A 22,848-nucleotide genomic window follows, 5' to 3' on the forward strand; every position below is an offset into this window, starting at 1 on the left:
GATTTGTGTTTGGTTTCTCTATGAACACGAGTCTCCGTGACATTCATAAACCGCAAACTTGTGAAAGAGAGCTCCATTTGACAAATGAATCACATTAAACGATTCTTTCTGATGATTCGGTTGAATGAATCATCAGTGATGCGCACTTATTCAAATCCTGTTTATATCAATCAGCATTCATGAACACATTACATATCAGAAATACCGAAAACACTGAATAGAAAAATATATCCTGAGATTTAATTTGTGCTGCATCTGCTCGACAAATGTTTTCTAAACAAATGAATCATTACCAACAACATCAGCACATATAAGACATACACAGCCTGAGCAGCAGATCGCTTTTGTTGTGGAAACAGTTTTGCTGAATTGTTCTTTCTGTTTGGTAAATATCAAAACCCCTTTGTCCTCTACAATACAAACAGGTTGTAAATCCAGAGCATTTATGATCAACTGAATCATGATGCATTTGATTAACCGTGACTCCTTTGAACATCTTGATTCAGTTCATTTACCTCGTCAATGAACTGTGCCATTACCTTTGCATACTGACTCTTTGAATCAATTAACTGAACAGCAGAATCAGCGAGGATCAGGAACGAATAAAACATATTACGAAGAATTAAAACACCTTATATCTTCCACAAAATACACTCGCACATCTAACTTTGAGAGATGCGATTCACTCGATATGATTAAGGAAACATAGAAAAATTTATTAAAATGTATAAGATATATGATACAAAGAGAGCAGGACAAGTCTGGCCATTAAATAATTCGTAATTTGTACAAAATGACTTCAGTATAGTGGTCCAATGGCATTCTTGTTCAAAAGGCCACGCACATAAACTAATCTACTTAAGGCAACCTGCAAAGTGGCTTGAACAAAATCACACAACTATCAAAGACGCCTCGTTTACTAGACCCATAGAAATATGGCACATTTTACAAATAACCAGTACTCGGGCAGGCAGACTTCTGTAGGCTAGTCGTGTGTGATGTATGTGATTTTCTCCTGTTATTTCGAAGACCACCTCCTCAGCAGATCGTTCTCTTAATGAGTGATGTTCTCATCTTCCTCCACCTCTTCCTCGTCCTCGGCAGCATGGGTGTCTGTGTCTCTGTAGAGCAGACGGACTCCAGCAGCGTTCTGTAGAGCCTCCAGACTGGTCTGACTCACGTACAAGCTCAAGTTTATGTTGGGACGCGTTGATCTCAAGTCCTCGATTTTACTCCAAGCCTAATACACATATAAAAACAGAACCAATCAAAATATAACGGGAAACAGATGTTAAAGGAATAGTTTGCCATGCATTGACCTTTATGTCATTCCAAAAACTTTTTTGAATACTTTGGGTCCATTCTACGAGGAACAGACTGAAATTTAGGTTTTTAGATCTGCATAAAGAGTCTTCAAACTCCTTTTGTTTTCTATATACCGTATTTTTCAGACTATAAGTCGCACCTGAGTATAAGTCGCATCAGTCCAAAAATACGTCATGATGAGGAAAAAAACATATATAAGTCGCACTGGACTGTAAGTCACATTTATTTAGAACCAAGAACCAAGAGAAAACACTACCGTCTCCAGCCACCTGTGTCTTCAGTGCCCTCTGGCGGCTGGAGATGGTAATGTTTTCTCTTGGTTCATTTCTCTTGGATCATTTCCAATTAATTTTGATAAATAAGTCGCACCTGACTATAAGTCGCAGGACCAGCCAAACTATGAAAAAAAGTGCGACTTATAGTCCGGAAAATACAGTAAATAAAAGCATTGAGAAGGATTTGAATGACATGAGGGCATTGAGAGTATAGCATGCTTATGGTTTATATTAAACACTAAAAGAGTCTTCACACTGGCATTTTACTGATAACAGATTGGTTCATGTAAGAAATTCAGACATTTAGACCCACTACTGCATTATTGCAGGATTAATATACAGCAATAAAATTAATAGTGAAATTAACAGCTTGTGCAATGCATTTAAACAGGTATAATTAAGTGTGATGATGACTAAAGGAAACATCTAATACGATTCATATTCTTTTGGTTTCTCTACACAATATTAAAAACTTGCAAATGCAATGAATAAACAAAGCATTAGTAATCTCTCTTCATTTACTTAAAGTATCGTACCGGTCCTGGAAAAAGTGGAATTGGTACATCCACAGTTTTAAGCTTCACATAGATCAAGTGCAATCAGAGTCTGTTTTCGACTCAAAATAGTCTGTTTGCAAGCTTTCAAGCAATGCACAACATCATTTCCCCAAGTTGTGTTGTCAATCTTTCTCACTTAATATATTGGGTGCTGAATCAAGTTAGTTTGAAACTAAAGTTGCGGGAGCCCTGGGAACAATCACACTTGGATTCAGACTGGAGCAAGTGTGAGAGTGTGAAAGCTTTCTAAAAGCAAACCTCGACATACCTGCTGGAAGTTACCATGATTGCAGTAGTGCTCCACCAGGAACCCATACACATCTCCAACACGCACCGCAGGGTCCAGATCCTTCTCATCCAGCAGAGACTCACACACACGCACCGCTTCCACTGGATCCTCCTCATGCATCCTAGACACACACACACAAAAACCTTAATGAATGCATGCACAGGTGTTTGCAGAATGCACAAATCATATTCTGCATATTTCATCAGTACCTTCGTGCCTGAATGAATCTCTTGACAAGGTTGAGTCTGTGTGTCAGCATGAGGAGTTTGCTGTCAGCCTTCGCTTTAGTCAGACACTTGCAGGCCTCCGTAAGAGCGCCATATGCCTTCTCATAATTCTGAAAATCATCAATTTCCACCTGTGCACATACACAAAAATAACGTTTTCACAGCAGTGCCTTAGAAAAATAACCAATTTTTTTGGTGTGAACATTTTGATAGTTTAAAGAACCTATTGTTTCACTATAAAGAATGTGAGTGATTGGAACCACTAGGATACTGTAGGACACTGATTAGTGCATGGACACACGCTCTCAGTACCTCAGCACAGGCTTCATAGAAGCCGGCGAGCAGATCAAGAGCTCGTCCTTTGGTGTAGAAGCTGATGATGTTCTTCATGATCTCCGGGTCGTTCCTCCAGTCCAGTGACTGCAGGTAGTTGGCTGCCATTACGTAAATTTCCTTCTGTCTGGAAACGCCTGCGAAAAACACTATTTTCTCTGTATCCCCGGATTTCAACAGCGCTCGCATCGCCTGTCAAGGATCGGAACAGAAAAGAAAAGCTTGATATCTTTTCTTTCTGAAGAGGCTGGTCAGAGTGAAGATATAATACTTCTACTAATACTAATAATTTCCGTTACAGTTTTTATAACCATCTCTTACTATGTGTTGATTTTTAGCAGTGTTATTTTTTAGGATTACTGATAAACTACTGTCGTTTTGTTATTTATTTGAATTTTAGTTTACGTTATGTCAGAATTTATGTCTGTATAGGTTTTTTATTAGGTTCTAGATGTATTTGAGTTATTTTAATACTTAAACTAAATGTAAATGAAAAAAATATATATATTAAATGTATAAATGTGTATGTATATATATGCATGTGTGTGTGTTTTTTTTTTTGGTGTTATGTTAGAATCATTATTATACTCACACCTTTTGTTCTTTAATATTTTGAATTGTTTTTAGCTTTATTTTTCATTTAAATGTTAAGTGTTCAAAATTTTGTTGTATGCATTTGACATTTTTATTTAATTTCATTATTTTGAAAATGTGTATAGGTATTATTTATAGAGTTTTAGCTTTTAGTTTTGGATCTGTTTTTAGTTATTTAATACTACAATTGATTGCTTCTGTTGTCCTCATTTGTAAGTCGCTTTAGATAAAAGCGTCTGATTAATGACAAAATAAATAAATAAATATAAATGGGGAATAAATAACTATAAAACAGAAAACAAAATATCTGGTGAAATCACATGCATTTTTTTCAGAGCCACAAACTTTGTTCAGGCTGCTGCTGCATTTATATGGATTCATGAGACATTTCTAAGAGTATCGCAGACATATTAACAGATAAAATACATATCACTCTACAGCTCCCAATAATATGGCTTAGTTTTATGATCAAAACTCTCTGTAATTTTAAATTCATATAATGCAATGCAATACAATGACGATGAACAAATAAACGGGAAATAAATGTGCACAAGTTTTGTGCAAGATTTATGGTGCTATCTGAGTTTCAATTATTTTAAGTGAGGAAAAAAAGTGCATGAGCTCAGAGAAGAAAATTTATGGGATAACCAACAATTCTATTGTTTAGCATCAATATGCATAAATATTTGATTGCATTTGCTATGATTGGCCAATCAGAATCAAGCACTCATGAGAGCCACGCCATAAGATTTCATGAAATCTTTCTGTAAGAGCAAAATGAAAGCGGTTTGATTTTCTCGGGTCACTGATTGATTTGTGCACAGGGCACACCTTGATCTTGTTTCCAGCTTGTGTGTATTTCTTAGTGGCTAAGTGATAGTTGCCCTGCCGCATGCAGCAGTCTGCGATTTTCTCCAGCAGCTCCCTCCGGCCGGCCTCAGACAGATGGGACGAGTCTTTTGGCACCGTCAGGCTTTCGGCCAGATCTTCTGTGATGGTCAAACTCTGGTCCAAACACAACTGGAGCGCCTCATGGTACTACAAACACAAATCCATATGCATACAGTTACAAAACACCGTTGTGATTCGTATAGAATTCTACTATTAGGGGACGATAACTGTGATAGGTTTTGAAAATAGGAAAGTCGACCAACTATAACACTGATGAAAGAAGAACGAACAATAGTGCTGAAACAATTTTCTAGCTGATGAATGATTGTGGTGTGAGAACTATGATAAAATGAGTTATAGTTAGTGTTTTTCGTGTGAATGGCTTTTTGTGAATTGGCTGGATGGTGCGTTCACCTTCTTGGCAGCCACCAGCAGTTCCACAGCTTTCTGGTACTGAGCGTGCTTTATGAAGAAATCAGAGCAGCGTGCTAGTAAGGCAGGGTCACTGTTTTCATTCAGGTCCTCTGCGATCAGCTGCAGCGCTCCAAACTGCTCTGTGGCAAAAGCTAGCTCTAAAGCCTTGGACACATGACCTGCCTGGAAAGGTGGGATGGAGACGTCATATATTAGTGATCAGCACCACCTAGTGGTGAAGCTCGAAGTGCATCTCTGTGTTTGGGTGTGTACCTTATGATAAAGCATAACAGCTCGGTCCATGTGCGTTCCTTTCTCTTCATAATACATGGCTGTGTCCATCATGTCCTCTGGATTGCTAAGCAGTGCCAGATTCATGAGCTGCTCGTCCAGGTTATTCTCTTTACACAGTCGTATGGCGTTGTTATAGGCTTGCGCTCGTGTGTAGAAGTGCACCGATTGGCTGATCTCATCTTGTCCCTCGTACTGGCGTGCGACGTGATAAGACGCCGCTCTGTTGCCCGTCTCATTGGCTATCTCACTCGCCTGTCAAATATACGGATCATTGTGAGGCATTCAGTTGATTTTATTTCAGACACAAAGGAAGCTTAAGGCAGCGTACCTTTTGAATGTTTCCTAGATAACAGTACACGCGCACTTGAGACAGATAGTCCTGAGCGAGGTCGTAGTAATGCAGCGCAGCCTCCATGTCTGATTGGCTCTCTAGATAGTGACCCCACCACTTATACAGATCCCTGTCCAATCACACACCAGACATCAGAGGATATCAAGGACCGGAAACATGAGTCAGTGAAAACTCAAACTCACTTGTCCTTCATCTTATTGATGTAGATCTCCAGTGAAAGATTGTCCTCCATCAGCATCCTGGGCACTTCAAACCGATGTGTGTCTGACTTCTCAAAACTACAGAACGAGACAGGAAAGAGGTCAAATATACACATAAACAGACTTTTTTACTTTCACTTTTTAATCAGATACAAAACCAATTACAATAATATATTTTTTTACATTTCTTATGCTCACCAAGGATGTGTTTATTTAATTAAAAATATAATGAAAAATATTGTGAACTATTATTAGAATTAAAAATGTAATATATTTTAAAATGTAATTTATTCCTGTGATGCAAAGCTGCATCATTATTCCAGTCTTCAGTGTTACGTGATCCCTTCAGAAATCAATCTAATTTGATTTAAAACATCTTAATTTATTCCAAACATCTGATTGGTAGTGATAAATTAGTTTAGTTTTTTTTTTCTTAAATAAACATACGTTTATTCAGTAAGGATGTTATAAAATAACTGTTATAAGATGTCTAAATTGATAAAATATGACGATAAAATTAAATACAAAAAAAAATATTAGAATTCTTTTGAACATTCTATTCATCAACAAATGCTGAAAATACAGCTCTAATCACAGGAATAAATTACATTTTAATATAAATGAAAATAATAAACATTTATTTTACAATGTATCCCAATATAATTGTTTTTTTCTGTATTTTTGACCAAATAAATGCAACCTTGGTGAGCAAAAACATTTTTTAAAATGTGGCAACCCCAAACTTGAGCAATAATGTCAATACTATAATAAACTAAGAAAAAAAATGTAGTAACATATAATAATATATTGAATGAAAACGCTAAGGATATTTGCTGGATGTGATTGTGTGTGGACGTGACACTCACTACACCAGCGCTAGGTTCTTGTCTCCCATGGCCTCCAGGTGTTTGGCGTAGCTGTAGTAAGTGGTTCGGAGGTGGATGCGGTCGTGTGTTTCTGCCGTCTCCACCGCCTGCTGCCACTGCCCTGCCGCCTGATAAAACTTATTCAATAAATCAAACCTCCCGCATGACTTATACAAACGCTCTGCATCCTCCTGCGAAAAAAGAGCCAGATGTTGCGATAAGCCCAAACGTTTAAATCCAAATGTTTAGTTCTCGTTATTGTACTGAATGAGACAGAGAGGCTCCGAGTGCTCTAGGTTTATTTAGACAACGCTGTGTTTCTGCTAGTGTGCTTTAAACATGACAGCAAACCTCATTCGCAATGTATCCAGCTTCCATAATTGAGTGAGACATATATATGTGACCCTGGAGCACAACAGCAGTCTTGAGTCTCTGGGGTGTATTTGTAGCGACAGCCAAATAAACATTGTATGGGTCAAAATTTACGATTTGTCTTTTATGCCAAAAATCATTAGGATATTAAGTAAAGATCATGTAAATTTCCTACTGTAAATATATCAAAACATATTTTTTGATTAGTAATATGCATAGCTAAGAATTAATTTGGATGATTTTAAAGCTGATTTTCTCAGAATTAAGATTTTTTTTTTTTTTGCACCCTCAGATTCCAGATTTTCAAATAGTTGCATCTCTGCCAAATATTGTCTGATGCTTATAAACCATACATCAATGCTATATATCATAAAAGGTGATTTTGTGCATCTTTAGGAAAGTGTTTCTGTGTCTTACCAGCATGCCCAGCTGTGTAGCCAGTACAGCCACCTGTGCCTCCACCTCCGGCTCTTTTTCGGCTTCCCTGAGTGCACGAGCGGCCCGTGCATTACCCATGTTCCCCAGACACACACGTGCCACATCCAGACGACGACTCTTCACACACATCCGTGCCATGTTCTCCCACACTGCCTCACTGGAGATGCGGATACACACATACACACAACAGACAAAAGATTCAGTTCACTTCAAAAGCCAAAGATGTCTCAGAGAAGACAAGAAAGAAAAAAAAAAATAGTGCTACCACACTTTTTGATTTACAAACGTCCATGACTTCTCTAATCTTTTGCGATTCCTAAACAAGATTCAGATGTAATGGTTCACTCCAATTTGTAAACCCAGCGATATCCATTATCTCATGATTCAGACATTGTTATGGCTTACTAGCAATACTTACTCTACATAAACTAACAATCATAGCAATAGCATAACATTAAAGATGTATATTCACAATGGAAATGAGTATGACTTTCTAGGAATTCTTGGTAAAACGTTACAATAAGGTTCAATTTGTAAACTTTTTAAAGTGTGGATACATGTAGAGAAACAAGACAAAGTAACAAATCTGTCTTTAAAGGGTGAGAGGATGTTTTAAAGATGATATTTGTTTCTCTCTTCGTTCCATCTCAGCTATGCATGGAATGACCCCATCAACACCAAACACTCTCTCGCCCACATTCCCTCTCTCCCACTAGCTTGGCCCTTTGTGCTCTCCCTCCTTTTTCATCCACTGCCATCTGGTCTTTATTTATCCAAAATCCCCCCTTTCTCTCATTTTTTCGCTCGGTTAGGATTTTTGTAGATACAGATGTGGGCTGTTTATTAGAGCGAAGCAGCAGGAAATTCCCTCAATCTTTTGGGGCCCAGAACTGGAAAAGAAACAACCGAAAAGTAGAAAGAGAAGCAAATCCAACCAGAATGAATTATGATTTCAATTTTTTGATAATAAAGTACATTTTTACGTTGCTCTGTGTGGCTGCAAGTCAAAAACGCTAAAGTCCCTATGATCTTCTAGTCTCCAGGCTCCTTCAGTGTGCAGGATTTTGTCACTTGTTTTATGGTCCAGTACGTGACACAAAGCACAACACTCTTAAAAATAAAGGTTCATAAAGGTATATTTCGCAGTGCTGCTGTAGAAAAACCTTTTTGAGTTCCTCAAAGAACCTTTCAGTGGACAATTCTTAAAAAGAACCATTTTTCTTAGTCTGAAGAACACTTTAAACAAAGATTCCAAAAACAGAGCTTTCTTTCAAATAAAGGTTATTTACTGGCATCGATGGTTGGAAGACTGGAAGATTCTTTGGGGAACCAAAAATGGTTCTTATGGCATCGCTGTGAAAGTAGAATTTTGTAAATATAAGACTGTGAAGAATGGAAAGATTCCATTGATGTTCCATGGATGTAAATAACCTTTATATGATATTTAATCTCCTGCTCCATTAATAACCAGTTCACTAAGTCAAAGAGAGAAAGAGGACGGGTGTTGCATTCTGTTCGGTCTGCTTTCCTTCCAGGAAACACATCCTGTAGCTGGAGTTACGTGTTTGTCACCGACCGAGAGAGAGAGAGAGTGAACTTATTCCCAAGCTCTGCTGCCCTCTCATCCCAGTCCTTCTGAGCTTTTCAGGGATAAAGCACATGGGAAACTGAGTAATCGGAGATAGACGAGTGTGGGAAAGAACGAGAAACACACGAGACTGCATCATTCCTCAGCAGGGAGACGAAGAGAAAAAAAACACCCAGCGCACATCTGGAGGAGACAAGAGGAGGAAGGGACGAGCAGAGCCGCAGAAGAACGGAGTGATTTAACGAAAGCGTGTGTGTTTATGTGATGGCCTTGGAGGTCCCGTGTCCAGCCTTACGAGAAGCAGTGACCCCCGACTTCGAGGAAGAGGGTTAGAGACTGCCATCACCCCAACGTCCCTCAAGACACAAGAATGAGTGGCGATGTCCTCTAGCTAACCTCTCACACCGTTCATCGTGCACTAGTGGACGTCGGGTGTATGGCCGCGCGCAGGCTGGTGGCAGTGGCCTCGGCGGTGGCCCTGCTGTCTCTGGTGCTTAACAACATTGCCACGTTCAGCTCCAGCTGGGTGCTGCAGGCGCTGGAGGACAGACGGCGGAGGAGCGTGGGGCTCTGGAGAGTGTGTACGCACGAGGACACACACACTCACGAGCCCACAGTCTGCCAGAGACTCAGCTGGGGGTCGGAGCTCGCAGGGTATCAGGAGTCACGCAGCACTGTCAAACGTGAGTCTCTTCATCACACAACTGAGCGTGAGAGAATAGACACCCCCTTTATATTACTGATGGAAGAGAAAAAGATAACATTTTAATATTATTATATTAATATATTGTCAATTGAATGGTAATTCCTCTATCTTTCATTAGGTAATTCGTTCAAAAATATATTTTGTAAAATATTTTATAATATATAAAATATATTCAATTTATTTATATTTATAATTTCAGTGCTATGAGTGATTTTGTAAGCATAATATCTAAGGCCGAAAGTTATTTTATGAAGTTTAAAAAACTTAAAATGTGACTAACAAGTACATACAATTTAGTAGATAATTTGTGATTACACTGGAATACTTGTAATTAAACTCTAATAATCATATTTTTATAACTATGTATTGTAAATATATATATTTCAAGTGCACACCAACAAAGGATTTCCTAATATAATGTTTCATATAAGGTTACTTTCTATAATTTTTAAGCATTAACCCCTCCCCATAATACATTTTGAATTAAATGAATAAAAAAATAATACAAAAATGTATAGTTTATAACTAAATAAATGTACTAATAAATATAAAATTTTATAAATTGTATATTTATTATAATATAATTATAAAAATATAATAATTAAATAAAAAAGTCACTGCAGGAGCCTGTGATAACTCAGGAAAATAAAAGTAGAAAAAATAAATGTAATTTTTTTTTACCAACTTTTAATGAACCGCTTCCACATTAATTGGTCACAAAATTTTATAGAATAAATTTTTTCTTTAAATGCGAGTTCTAGACATCTATAGTTCATTTGATTTAATTTGGCATCAATTTAAAAGTTGAAATGAAATGAAAATTTAGTCTAATCACCATGTCATTCAAAACCGGTAAAAGCTTCATTCGTCTTCGGAACATAATTTAAGATATTTTGGATGAAACCCGGGAGGCTTGTGGCTGTCCAATAGATTGCCGAGTAAATAACAGTGTCAAGAACCAGAAAAGTATGAAAGACATCGTGAGAATATAGTCCACCTGCCATCAGTGGTTCAACTGTAACGTTATGAAGCGACGTGAATACTTATTACAAATATTAAGACTTTATTCAACAATTCGTCTCCTCTGTTTCTGTTTTTATGTGGAGAGATACAGAGGAGATGAACTGTTGAATAAAGTCATTATTTTTGTTTTCTTCATGTACAAAAATTATTCTCGTCGCTTCATAATATCACAGTTGAACCACTGATGGCAGGTGGACTATTCTGACGACGCTTTTCATACTTTTTTGGACCTCGACACTGTTATTTACTCTGGTTTTCATCCAAAATATCTTAAACTGTGTTACGAAGACAAAGCTTTTACGGGTTTGGAACGACATGGGGATAAGTGATTAATGACAAAATGTTATTTTGGGGTAGAGTGTCCCTTTAATGTCTGGCTAGTATCTATCACTGGAAGAACAAGTAAGCAGAGATCATGCAGCATGGCACGTCTGTCCATCTTTCCTGATTTAGAAATGGGAAACGGATAGACACAGTGAAGGATTGTCTTTCAGGAAGTGACACCCACATTGGCACAGTTGTGTCTTATGGACATCTGCAGCTGGATCTTCCTCACAATGATTCAGATCCTCTACCTACACACACACACACACACACACACTCCACTGTTCGTACATGCATATGTGACTTAAATAAGTCATTGAATCATTGACAAACCATTTAAGAGTTACTTCTGTTGTTCTGCTTGCAGTTCAGTTTGACATGATGCGGGCATGTAACCTGATGGCTACGGTGGCTCTGACCGTGGGTCAGCTAATCTTCCTGTTTGGGTTACTGGAGATAACCCACATTACCCAGGATTCTCAGTGGTGGGAGGAAGCCATCGCTGCCCTGTTCCAGTTAGCCAGTGAGTGTTTAAACCCGCTTCTACAGTCGCTAACAAACACTAACCGTCCCTTTGAGGAGCTTCAATAACACTGACACACAAATGCCACACACCAACAAATTAATTCTTCAATATCAAGCCGTCTGTTCACAGAGATACGGTCTCTATTGTCCCGTGTTTGTTGTTCTGCATTTCGGGAAAGGAAAGATGGAGCTTTGAGGATCTATAACAGAACAAAAGTCAACAAAGCACAGCGGCCTGAAGCTACACAATTCAACAGGAAACAACAGAGTCCTGGCCAGAGGCCCGTTCACAAATTAAATCAGCTCCCATTTGGGAAAGTCTCTTTAAAACTCACTGTTGATGTCCGATGAGAGTGTGCTGGCTGTGATGTTATCTTGTTTTATTTTGCATGCTTTCTGCATACTTTTACTATCTGCATAGATGTTTAAACGCTAACTTGCATGCTTAAAGGTCCCATGACATGAAAATGTCACTTTATGAGGTTTTATAACATTAATATGAGTTCCCTTAGCCTGTCTATGGCCCTTCAGTGGCTAGACATTGATAGGTGTAAACCAAGGCATTTCTTTCTAAATCGTTTAATACTGTCAGTAAAAAAAAATTGTTAATCTCGACAGCTGTAATAGTAAAAAAAAAAAATTGTAACAAAAAATGTAAGTATTACATAAGAGGGGTTCCACAAGTAATACGCATTTCAAATGGAAAGATGTCAGCCAATCACAACAGTTGTCTCACAGCAGACACGCCCCTTCAAACAGAGCACTCAAGCCAGAGGACTAAAATCAGGACATAAAATTTTATTTCAAAATTTTAAGCGTAAAAATCATAATAACAATTAGGGCTGCACGATTTTGGGAAAAAAAATTACATTGCGATATTTTATTTTTCTGCGAGATATATTGCGATATGAAAATCAAATTTTTTCTTACAAACAAAAATGGGGTGAGCAGATTTACATTCTCATTTTTAATTATTTAAACATCGACAACATCGTGTCAATTGATTAATATGCGCGAGGGAGAGAGAGCAAGACAGCGCTCGTGTTGTTTGAAGCGCTCTCTCCCTTTATCTCTCTCTCTATCTCTCTCTCTCTCTGTCTCTCTCTCTCTCTCACGCGCTCTCTCTCTCTCTCTCTCTCTCTCTCTCTCGAGCGCGCTATCTCTCTCTCTCCCTCTGTCTCTGTCTCTCTCTCGCTATCTCTCTCTCTCTCGCTATCTCTCTCTCTCTCTCTCTCTCTCGCGCTCTCCACGAATCACATTCGTCGAGCAGCTGGCCCTTACAATTAATGAATAACGGATCAACTAAGACAGCCTACATCGCACATCCTGCGATGTGACTATCTTGGATTCGTACATCGCAATATCAAAAAAAGACAATAGTCTACATCATGGGACCTTTAAACACATGCTCGTTGATGGACTATTAGAGAATGGACAGCTTGTGTGAGTGTATGGGTGTTGTAGGTAATAATCTGCAAACTGATGATGGTAGTTATTATAGAATTACCCAAAACATCCTAGCAACACCCTAGCAACTGTTGTACTTTTGTACGAATTGTTCTAGAAGTGACGCGATGCGGCGCTGTGCTTCTTTGTCTGGTGTGCGAGTAAAAAAAACCTTTGCAAAACCCTAGTAATCACTCTTTCAATTGCCCACAGGACCATAAGAAATCCCTAAAACACCTTAGCAGTGTCATAGTATCCACTCAAATGTTATTTATCCACTCTGATCACAGCAGTTGTTTTCTTAACCTCAGGTCATTTTTTATAGACACCCTGATCATTTCCTGTGTACGTTTATGAGCTCTAGACACTCGTTTTATAAAAAGTTCTTTTCAGTTTCGTCAAAGCCATCCATGGCTGTGCTTGCACTACGATGGTGGTGTGTCACAAGTGAAGTATATCAGTCCAGCTAACAGTGCACAATGTGTGTGTCGTTTTAAGTGTGACAATAGTTATATTTAGCTAACGGGGGTCCAGAGCACCAGCGGCAGCTCCAGAGAGCGACAGTCAGGCGCCAGGATATCCCTGCTCAGGACGAGGAAGTGTCTGTAACTACCTGTTATGCAAACCCAGAGCCGCAGAGGAAAGACGAGGAGGGGGAGTGTGACAGTACGGAGGGGGCCAATGAGTGTCAGAGTTATTAGACATCGACTTCAACGGGAATTTATGATATTTTAAGAAGCGCAGAGCAATCGGGGAGAAAGAGAAGTGGATGTATGTGACGCCACAGAGGAGCATGTTTCATCGGGACGGGTCTAGAATCTCCCACAGTGTGTGTGTGTGTGTGTGTGTGTGTGTGTGTGTGTGTGTGTTTGATGGGTGGAGGAAACAAGTGTCCTGATTAACTGTCCCCACAATACTGCATCTATTTACACAATCTCTAGGGACTGACTATGTCCGACAAAATGCAAACAATGATGTCCTCCTCATACTGCACTATTAATTATAAACAGTGAAAACCAATCAGATGCAGGCAAATCATCAACTCCTTATAAACCTTCATATGTACATCAGGCTTTCCTACTTTATTCTCACGGTTTAAGTGCACTCACAAGACATTTACACAAGGGCACTACTGAACAGGGACTTTCCCACAGTCACCTTACATCATCTCACTCACGGACACAGTGATGATGACTCAAAGCTAGGTTTTTGGGCCATTTAATTTCATTTTCATTCTAGATTACTGTGTGTTAATGAGAGTGAAAGCTTAAAGTGATAGAGTTTACCCAAAAAAGTAAGGTTTTTCAGTTTTATTCTTCTGCTGAACACATAATTTGAAGAATATGGGTAACCAAACAGTTGCTGCCTTTGCCTTACGTGATATTTGTTTCATACTATAAAGTCGATGTGTGATGACAGAATGTTAATTTTGGGGAGAATTGACCCTTTAAATGATATAATTAATAGTTTGGGCTCTGAATTCTGATTAAGCCACTTGAAAAAGGGCAATATACACAGACTAAACATTTTGAATTCTAGATTAATGATCCCAACCAAATTCACAATATCTGGCAACTGTAAACAGCCTACTATGAGGCTAATGAACATTAAATAATCTATTTACATTTTTTAAATAATAACGTTGCATTTATTATACACTAATTTTCTACAATTAATTCAATTAAAAAATATAATAAAATATAAAAAGCAATTACTGAATATTAGCATCTTTTTTAGCACCTTATATATAATGTTTAAAAAGATTTTCAACAAATAAAAAAATAATAATATGATTATTTATTGAACATAATTGCATCTGTCTGGCTGTAGCTGCAATTTAGCCTCAAGTGTAAAAGAGTGAATTCAGACAGCTGTAGACATGACTGAACTCTGTATGTTTTTACAATCATGTGTAATTTTACTAAAAAATGAAATCTGACTGAAGCGCATTTCTAAAAAGGGACAAGAGACATATGGATTTAATTTGGATCAGGTCTGCAGATGTCATGCATTTCATGTGTGTTTTTCTGTTAGATTACAAACAACTATATATCTGAGAGGGTTTTTTTTTTTTTTTTTTCGGGATATACTAAAATTAAACTTCTAATAAACAAAAATGATCAAGAATAAACAGTCCATGAGAAAGTCAGAGAGAGAGAGAGAGAGAGAGAGAGATGGATAAACTGAATGGAGCCTGTTATTGTACACTATGTTCCAGTTCAATTGTACAAGTGTGTGTGAGTAAGAAGTTTTTTAAGATGAAACTGAATGAAAAGGAGTGAAGGAAGGAGGAATAGAAGGATAGAGGAGAAAAGGAAGGAAAAAGGATGACACTGGGCCAAAAAAAGCTTCATTCAGAATAAAAACAGAACGAATGAACGCCTCGTCCGCTCTTGTTCCTGCCTAAATAAAACACGCATGTGTAACGCGATCTGAATACTGTAACTTTTTCCATTTTCGTTGCTCTCCTGTTCTGAATTCATCTCACATCCTCTGCGTTCTGTATTTCTGGGAATCTGCTGTTGTGTTTTCAGGCCGCAGTTATTAATAACACATGTGCTCGGAGTCGGAGTCTTTACAGGAAGTGGGAGACGTACTACTCCTATTAGTCAAACCAGCCAAAACCAACTCGTATCAGTCGAAAGGGAAGAAGATTGAGCTATTATTATGGTTGTGATGAATTAGAGGAATGTTTCGGCTTCAGGCTCTGTGGTCAGCTATGTGGCATGCTTTCAAAAACCAAAGACAATTTCTAGAGAAATCTCATTTCAATTCCAATGAATCAGGAAAGAGCTTCGGGAGGGTTTAAAAACAAAATGTACGGCTCATGATGTTAAAACGAACAAATACTGCTCTTATTTCTCATTTTCATCGCAACCAAAAATAAAGCTTTTTAGAAAAACTCAATTATATTACGCTTTAAAAAGCTTGGTCATGATAGCCATTACAACAATAATATTATTATATAATAACAATTAACAATACTATTTTTATATAATAATATAAAAGAGCATAGACTAACTATTCCCAACTAAACCAGTATCATACATTATACTGTGAGTATAAATAAGGTCAGTATTGATTTCATGCTGGCAAGTAAACTTTAAAAGATTAAAAATTAATAATAAATTAAGAAATAAGATAAATTTTGGCAAATTCAGCCATCTAAAACCCAAAAAAATGGAAATAAATTATAAATTACTTCCTTAAAATGTATGGCACAAAGATCATTATAAATTTGGACATTTCAATTGGCTAAATTCAGTAAAAGCCATATATATAGGTGGAATTAGATTAGTTTTGTTCTATACTGGGACATTGAATTGACATATTTTAATGAAATAAATAATGCTAAATTAAATGAATGCTTTATTTTAAAAGTTTATAAAAGCGTCACATTACAAAATCTAGCAATCTATCAGATTCATAATTAAACCTGCTTAAAAACTGCATGAAATGTATTACTAAATGCATGTATCTCTTAAAATGACAATGATGTACTACAAAAATAAATAAATAAATAATTAAAAATATATATATTATATATATTTCCGAATTGAAGAATTAACCCCCTCCCCAAAATGTATTTTTGTTTTGATGATTTTTTAATTTATTTTTGGGGGGATTTTTTTTTTTTTTTTTTACACTTGAGTTCAAAAATAACTTTCCTACAAAATCCTTCTCGTTAAGCTATATAAATGATCAATTATTGGACTAAAACATTGAATCCAAGATATGGTGATAATAAAGCATTATGAGAGATAAACTGGCTAAAGAAATTTGAGCACAACACCATCTTCTGAAGCTAAGTCGTGTCTCCTTCTCTCTCTCTGCAGGTTTTGTGCTGGTGATCGGTCTGGTGACGTTCTACAGGATCGGCCCCTACACTCACCTGTCACACGCCTGCTATGCTAACATCGCTGCTTGCCTGTTTGCCACGCTAGCGGCCGCCATGCTAATCTGGAATATTCTGCATCGGCGTGATGACTGCATGTCTCCGTCGGTCATCGTCATCAGCCGATCTCTGACCACACCCTTCAGGCCGCGTCTAGACAATGACTACGTAGAGTCACCATGCTGACACACAAAGACACATCTCACCTGAGACAAAACACAGACGGACGGACGCAATACACATGGAGAGGATTTCTATCGTTGCATCTGAAACTGATCTCCTGGACTTCATGCTTAAGGATGTGAGTGATCCTGTGACCAGACTGAATGGAAGACTTTTGAGACTCATTAAACACAGAGGAAGGACTGTGGATTATGAAGAATAAAACTGACAGAGAAAGATCAAGCTGGATCTTGACACGTTTATATTCATAGCTGCACTTAAGAGAAAGTAGAAGCACATTCTATGCACATGTATCAGTTATAATTCTATGAAACTTCAGATTTTAAAAGGAGTCCAGGCATTGAATATTGTTCCCAGATCAATTGAATACAGTCCTTTACAGGCCGGCATGGAATCTGCTTGTTTATACATGTTTTCTGCTAATTGAGGGGAAAAAATATGAATAGGTTTTAATAAGAAAATTTGACAAAAACATGTCAAATCACATTTTACTCTAAAATACACTACATTTTATTTAATACAGTTTGTCTGTGTGTGTGTGTTTTGCATAAAGAAATCAAGTCTATTTTTAGAAACATTGCAATATTTTGCATTATGACATTACACTTTTTAGAGAGCTTCTTTTTATTTATTTTTATTTTTTAAATTAAAATAACCATAAAACAGTAAAACAAATATACAAAACTTAAAACCGTTGAATAATGTAATGAGAACTCTGGGGGGGAAAATTGCTTAATTTCCATAAAAATGTGCAATTGTTTATTATTATTATTATTATTATTATTATTAAAATTCAATATGAGAAGGAACAAGATAGAAATCATGGAGAAATAGTTGTTGATTTTTCGGTTATTATGCTTAAATACAAAGAACATTTGCTTAATTTCTTCATTCTGTTTATGAAAATTATAATTATAATTGTTTTGTTTTTTTCATCATGGAGAGATATATGACAGTCAAATATGGTAAAATGTGTTAAGCAGAGCTGGAAGTATTATCAAATTAATCCAAAATAATCATTCTATGAACATGTGAAGGCAACAAGACGGATATTTAGAGGAGCAGATTCTGTGCAGGTCGTGTCATTTGGTACCAAAATTATTATAATGACTAATGCCTGTGCATTCATCTGATATGACATAATCTACAAGAAGCCCAATGAGGACATTCTGCAACAATTCAGAAGGAGATGATCTGAAACGGATCATCATTTTATGATAGACTGGAACTATGTAAGTTCAGTAAACACTAGTCATTAATATTTGCTAACCTGTGCCTGTGGTACCCATTTATGAGTATAATATAGAGCTATATTAATTATATTATTAAAATGTCACATTTCACTCTGAGCTGGTCTGGTATAATACTATTAAAGAAATAAACATTAAGCCATTAAACACTCAAAGGGGATTTTCTGGGTTTGACTCTGTGCGTGTGTGTGTGTGTGTGTGTGTGTGAGAGAGATCGGTGAGCACAGAAGAGAGTCAAGGACAGTCTGAATGACAGGAAATGAACGAAGACACATAATGCTCCACTGTGACCCCTGATTCCTGACTGACACTTGAGCGATGATAACATGAGAGTAATTAATCTTACTACATGCACAGAAACTATTGCCATGAATAAGGGACAGCTCACCTCAAAATGGTCAAAGAATCATGAAAAATATGTATTTGACAAAAATAGGAAGCAGCACAACTGTATTATTCATAGTAAGAACTGTTTCATGAGCAGAAATCAGCCTATCAGAATGATTTCTGAAGATCATGTGACACTGAAGACTGGAGGAATGATGCTGAAAATACAGCTTTGATCAAAGGAAATTACTAACCTTAAAAAGTGAGAGGTTAAAGGTCATATAAACATATCCGACAGTCTGTGCCACAGATAAACCCTACAGGGATCCGTCACAGTTCTGTTAAAGATAAGTATCAATAGATCTCTCAACTCGAGCTCTTTTCCTCTCCTCTCCTCGCCGTTTCATCTGTTGCTAAAACAATACAGCAGGAACGTGCGGTACACACCCCGTGCAGTCATGGAGGTCTGTGTCATCTACACTAGTGCTCACTCACATACACTCTGGCGTCTTTCGGGAAGCTGCTACACACACCTACATCAAAACATCAGTAACCTTACAAGCACGCAAAGGACAATTACAATTCCCTTTACAAACATGAAACACACACCCTTCCCAAAAGCCACTTCTGAGTATTTCATTCTAACAGGGAGAAGGCAGTGTGTGTGTGTGTGTGTGTGTGTGTCTCCTTAGATCACTGTATCCTCTTTGGAAATATGACAGGGAATGCATTTTGCGTCTGAAATCATACAATACAAACGTCCGGGCTCACTGTTACCTCATTTATCACTAGGAAATCATTTTTATGATAAAGATCACTTGACTTAAAACCTCCCTTTTCACTGGAATGGATGCTAAATGGTAATCATGCCATCTCGCACGTCCTCCACATCCACCCAGACAGCAGACAGCCATTACACAGAGAATGTTTCGCTCACTCACTGTGACTCAGTCAAACACAGGCCAAATATAACTTGTGTTTTAAAACCTACCTAGCACAGTAACTAGCTAGCACCCGCTTGAATAGAAAAACTGCTAAAAAGCAGTGCAGGTGAAGGCAAAAGTGGCCCTAAAATCACTTTTTAAATGTTTTACCAGTCTGATTTATTCCTTGCACATTCACTTATTATTATCCTCATTGCTCTGGAGTCTGTGTGCATGTACCTCTTGATGAGTTTGATGGCTTTAAATGCTTCATCCATGTCCCCTATAGTGAGGTAGAAGCTGAAGTTCAGCATGGCGTCTCGGGTCTGCTTCTCACAGCTCTCCAACCCCACAAAATCTCGAAGGGCTCGTCGTACCACCATCTGAGGGGATGAAGGCACCTGGGGCGCAGTGGCGGGAGTCGAGACCCCCTGATCTCCACCCTCACCCAGCTGAGAGGACAGAGAGAAACATTTATTAACCTTACACCTTAAGCAAAAGATTACTGAAAGAGTGATGTGAGATGATTCTTCTCCCAAATGACCGCTGGGTAACTGTGAGGTACTCACATCAGGGAGAAAGAGGCCTCCCCTCCGAAATAAGAGCTTAGCAGTGACAGGACAATCAGAATAAAATCAGAATGAGAAAAATAAAACAACGCATGCAACAAATATAGAAAAATGAAAGGGATGAGAAACAGAGATGCATCCAGATTAACAGACAAGCATGGAGAAAGGGGAATGAAGGGTGTCTGTATCTTGTGTGTCTGTACCTTGCAGATATAATAGTAATACGGTGTATCTAAAGCCAGTAGAGAGAGCAGCGTAGCAGGTTTAGGCTGTGAGTCCTGCAGGAGGACACCGTGTTCCTGTGTCACAAAGAACGTCACCACCAACACGTCCTCCTGCCAGGAAAGACAAAAACCTTTTATACACACTTTAACTCAGTTCATGTATTCGGGTCTATTCTGACCCGGAAGAGATACATACACATGTAAAAAATAAAACGCATGGTTTGTAGTATGGAAACCAAAAAGAGCCAAGAATACAAAAAAGAGAGAGACAAATGCAACAAACTGCTTTACATTTTGCATTTGTTTCTGTTTTGAGCCAGGTAAAAACTGATTTTAAAAAAGAAGATTTTAAAAAAGTATGATTCTTGATTCTATGATTTTTTTCAACTTCGAGTTAGATTTGTCTTGAAAATCCTTTTGTAAATTATTTAAGCATTTTACCATAACTCACATACACTTTTTGGACCGAATTTTATGAAAGAATATATTATATATAATGTAAGTATATATATATATATATATATATATATATATACACACACACACACAAAATGCATATTTAACTATTGCTAGTCAAAAAAAAGAAAACAAAGCTATAAGCTGAATCAAGATTGACAAAAAATAAAATAGAACTTAAAGCTATAAGCTACGGTGCTAGAACAAAAAAATCTAATAAAATTTAAGTGTAAAGTTAAATACATATATAAAAACAAATTAAAACAAATAATTTTATTTTTATTAGATTGTGTTTTACCTTCTCTGTTTGTGATTGGCTGCTGCAGAGGAGGTCAGAGTTCACTGGAACTGTTTCACACACAAACATACGTGGCTCGTTCTCGTCCCAGAACTGAGAAACAGGGCACCGGGCGGCCAACTCCCCCTCACATTGAGTTCTTAAATACAAATACAATTGTTCACAATGAACGTTCGCTTCTCTTTATCTCTGTTCCTGAGAGACCACACAAAGAAGAAACACAGGTACCTTTGACTGTCCTCGGACTGTGCGAGACTGCTCTCTGGCCTCCCTGTGAAGAAGTCGAAGTGAGACAGCGTGTCCAGCTCGATGTCATAGAAATACACTTTGTTATCCGGCCGCCCGTTCACCTACAAAGCACAAAACACATTTATCTGTTATATCTGCTTTGACGGATTTATGTCGATAAAGCTAATATGATATGTTACTGTTTTGTTATATTTCATGATGCCTTATAATTTTGTTATTTCTCTTCATATTTGAAAATAAAAAGAGTCATAATTCAGTTTTTCATTCAATTTTCCTCCAGCTACATTGCTGCAGTTCAGTTTTAATATTCTATCTTGGTCGGCTAGGAAAGAGGCTTTTGCATTGTGAACATTATCATGCATCAAACTCATATTTCAAAAAAGCTATATTACGGAAAAAAATTCTAAGATTACGATATTAAAGTCTTAATATTTTGAGAAAAATGTAGAAATTACAAGAATAAAGTCGAAATATTACGGGAATAAAGTCGTAATAGGCCTACTACGAGAATAAAGTCGAAATATTACGAGAATAAAGTCAAAATGTTTTGAGAATAAAGTTGTAATAGGCCTACTACTAGAATAAAATCGAAATATTATGAAGTTGAAATATAACAAGAATAAAGCCTAAATGTTTCAAGAATAAAGTCGAAACATTACAAGAATAAAGTCAAAATATTATGAGAATAGTCGTAATACTATGACAATAAAGTAGAATTTTTTTGAGAATAAAGTCGAAATGAAGCAATCCGCAATAAAGGCCTACTCTCAAAATATTAGAACTTCAATTTCTACGATTTAAATTTTCAAAACATTTTGACTTTATTCTCGTAATTTCGATTTACTTTCTCGAAGTATTTCCACTTTATTTTAATAATATTTTGACTTTATTCTCAAGGTATTTCGACTTTATTCAAGTAATATTTCAATTTTATTATCGAAACATTTCCACTTTATTCTCTGAATATTTCAACTTTAATCTCATAATCTTAAGATTTTTTTTTTTTCAACGTGGCACTAAAACGGCATTGTACAAAATCCCTTTAAGAACAGTTTGGTGTTTTTGTACCTGTGCAATGAGGATGCTCAACTGACTGCCGCTCGCATTGCATTTGACTGATCTCAGAGCGCCCAGGTCAGGAATGAGCTCAGAGAGGTTCTTCGTGACTCCTATGGCTTTGGCCTCCCTGTGCACACAAACACACATGCATTATACACATATATATACATTTAGACACGCTTGAGTAGATTAGTGTTTGTTTACCTTCGTGTGAGGTCAAAGACTCTGACGTGACATGTATCTGTTCCCACAGCCAGGTAAGATCCACACACACTCAGCAGGGTCGGGTTTCCTTCCGCTTCAGAAAACGCCAACAACTGCTTCACGGTGCCCTGGACATTCACACACACACACAGACACACACACACACACACA

At 37.4% G+C, this 22,848-nt stretch overlaps 2 protein-coding genes across 3 annotated transcripts in view; one reads left to right on the forward strand and one right to left on the reverse strand.

Annotated features, from left to right (window-relative positions):
• Positions 1-695: 695 nt before the first annotated feature.
• Positions 696-22,848, reverse strand: part of ift140 (intraflagellar transport 140 homolog (Chlamydomonas)) — a 29,665-nt gene continuing 7,512 nt past the window's right edge. Inside the window, exons 13-30 of one of the 2 annotated variants that reach the window (XM_052542186.1) lie at positions 22,678-22,805; positions 22,483-22,600; positions 21,394-21,515; positions 21,166-21,304; positions 20,391-20,522; positions 20,188-20,223; positions 19,859-20,070; positions 7,408-7,585; positions 6,619-6,809; positions 5,735-5,830; positions 5,529-5,661; positions 5,180-5,452; positions 4,907-5,089; positions 4,433-4,639; positions 2,987-3,199; positions 2,657-2,805; positions 2,427-2,568; positions 696-1,240 (exon numbers count right to left, since the gene is read on the reverse strand). In XM_052542186.1, the coding sequence (XP_052398146.1) occupies positions 1,055-1,240; positions 2,427-2,568; positions 2,657-2,805; positions 2,987-3,199; positions 4,433-4,639; positions 4,907-5,089; positions 5,180-5,452; positions 5,529-5,661; positions 5,735-5,830; positions 6,619-6,809; positions 7,408-7,585; positions 19,859-20,070; positions 20,188-20,223; positions 20,391-20,522; positions 21,166-21,304; positions 21,394-21,515; positions 22,483-22,600; positions 22,678-22,805 (2,838 nt within the window). In that variant the 3' untranslated portion in view covers positions 696-1,054. The remainder of the gene's footprint in view (positions 1,241-2,426; positions 2,569-2,656; positions 2,806-2,986; positions 3,200-4,432; positions 4,640-4,906; positions 5,090-5,179; positions 5,453-5,528; positions 5,662-5,734; positions 5,831-6,618; positions 6,810-7,407; positions 7,586-19,858; positions 20,071-20,187; positions 20,224-20,390; positions 20,523-21,165; positions 21,305-21,393; positions 21,516-22,482; positions 22,601-22,677; positions 22,806-22,848) is intronic. The other variant, XM_052542187.1, reaches the window with a different exon arrangement.
• On the forward strand, positions 8,986-18,523 carry LOC127945970 (transmembrane protein 204). The gene is made up of 3 exons (XM_052542188.1): positions 8,986-9,699; positions 11,437-11,592; positions 16,877-18,523. Exons 1-3 carry the CDS (start codon positions 9,453-9,455, stop codon positions 17,119-17,121), a joined length of 648 nt encoding a protein of 215 aa, XP_052398148.1. The 5' UTR covers positions 8,986-9,452; the 3' UTR covers positions 17,122-18,523.

This window comes from Carassius gibelio, chromosome A24, assembly GCF_023724105.1.
Source record: "Carassius gibelio isolate Cgi1373 ecotype wild population from Czech Republic chromosome A24, carGib1.2-hapl.c, whole genome shotgun sequence".
Taxonomy (NCBI): domain Eukaryota; kingdom Metazoa; phylum Chordata; class Actinopteri; order Cypriniformes; family Cyprinidae; genus Carassius; species Carassius gibelio.

Excerpts from the sequence above, each read along its gene's own strand:
- LOC127945970 (XM_052542188.1), top strand. The coding sequence starts at position 9,453 with ATGGCCGCGCGCAGGCTGGTGGCAGTGGCCTCGGCGGTGGCCCTGCTG. Across the intron at positions 9,700-11,436 it reads GTCACGCAGCACTGTCAAAC|TTCAGTTTGACATGATGCGG; the intron begins GTGAGTCTCTTC and ends TTCTGCTTGCAG. Across the intron at positions 11,593-16,876 it reads TGCCCTGTTCCAGTTAGCCA|GTTTTGTGCTGGTGATCGGT; the intron begins GTGAGTGTTTAA and ends CTCTCTCTGCAG.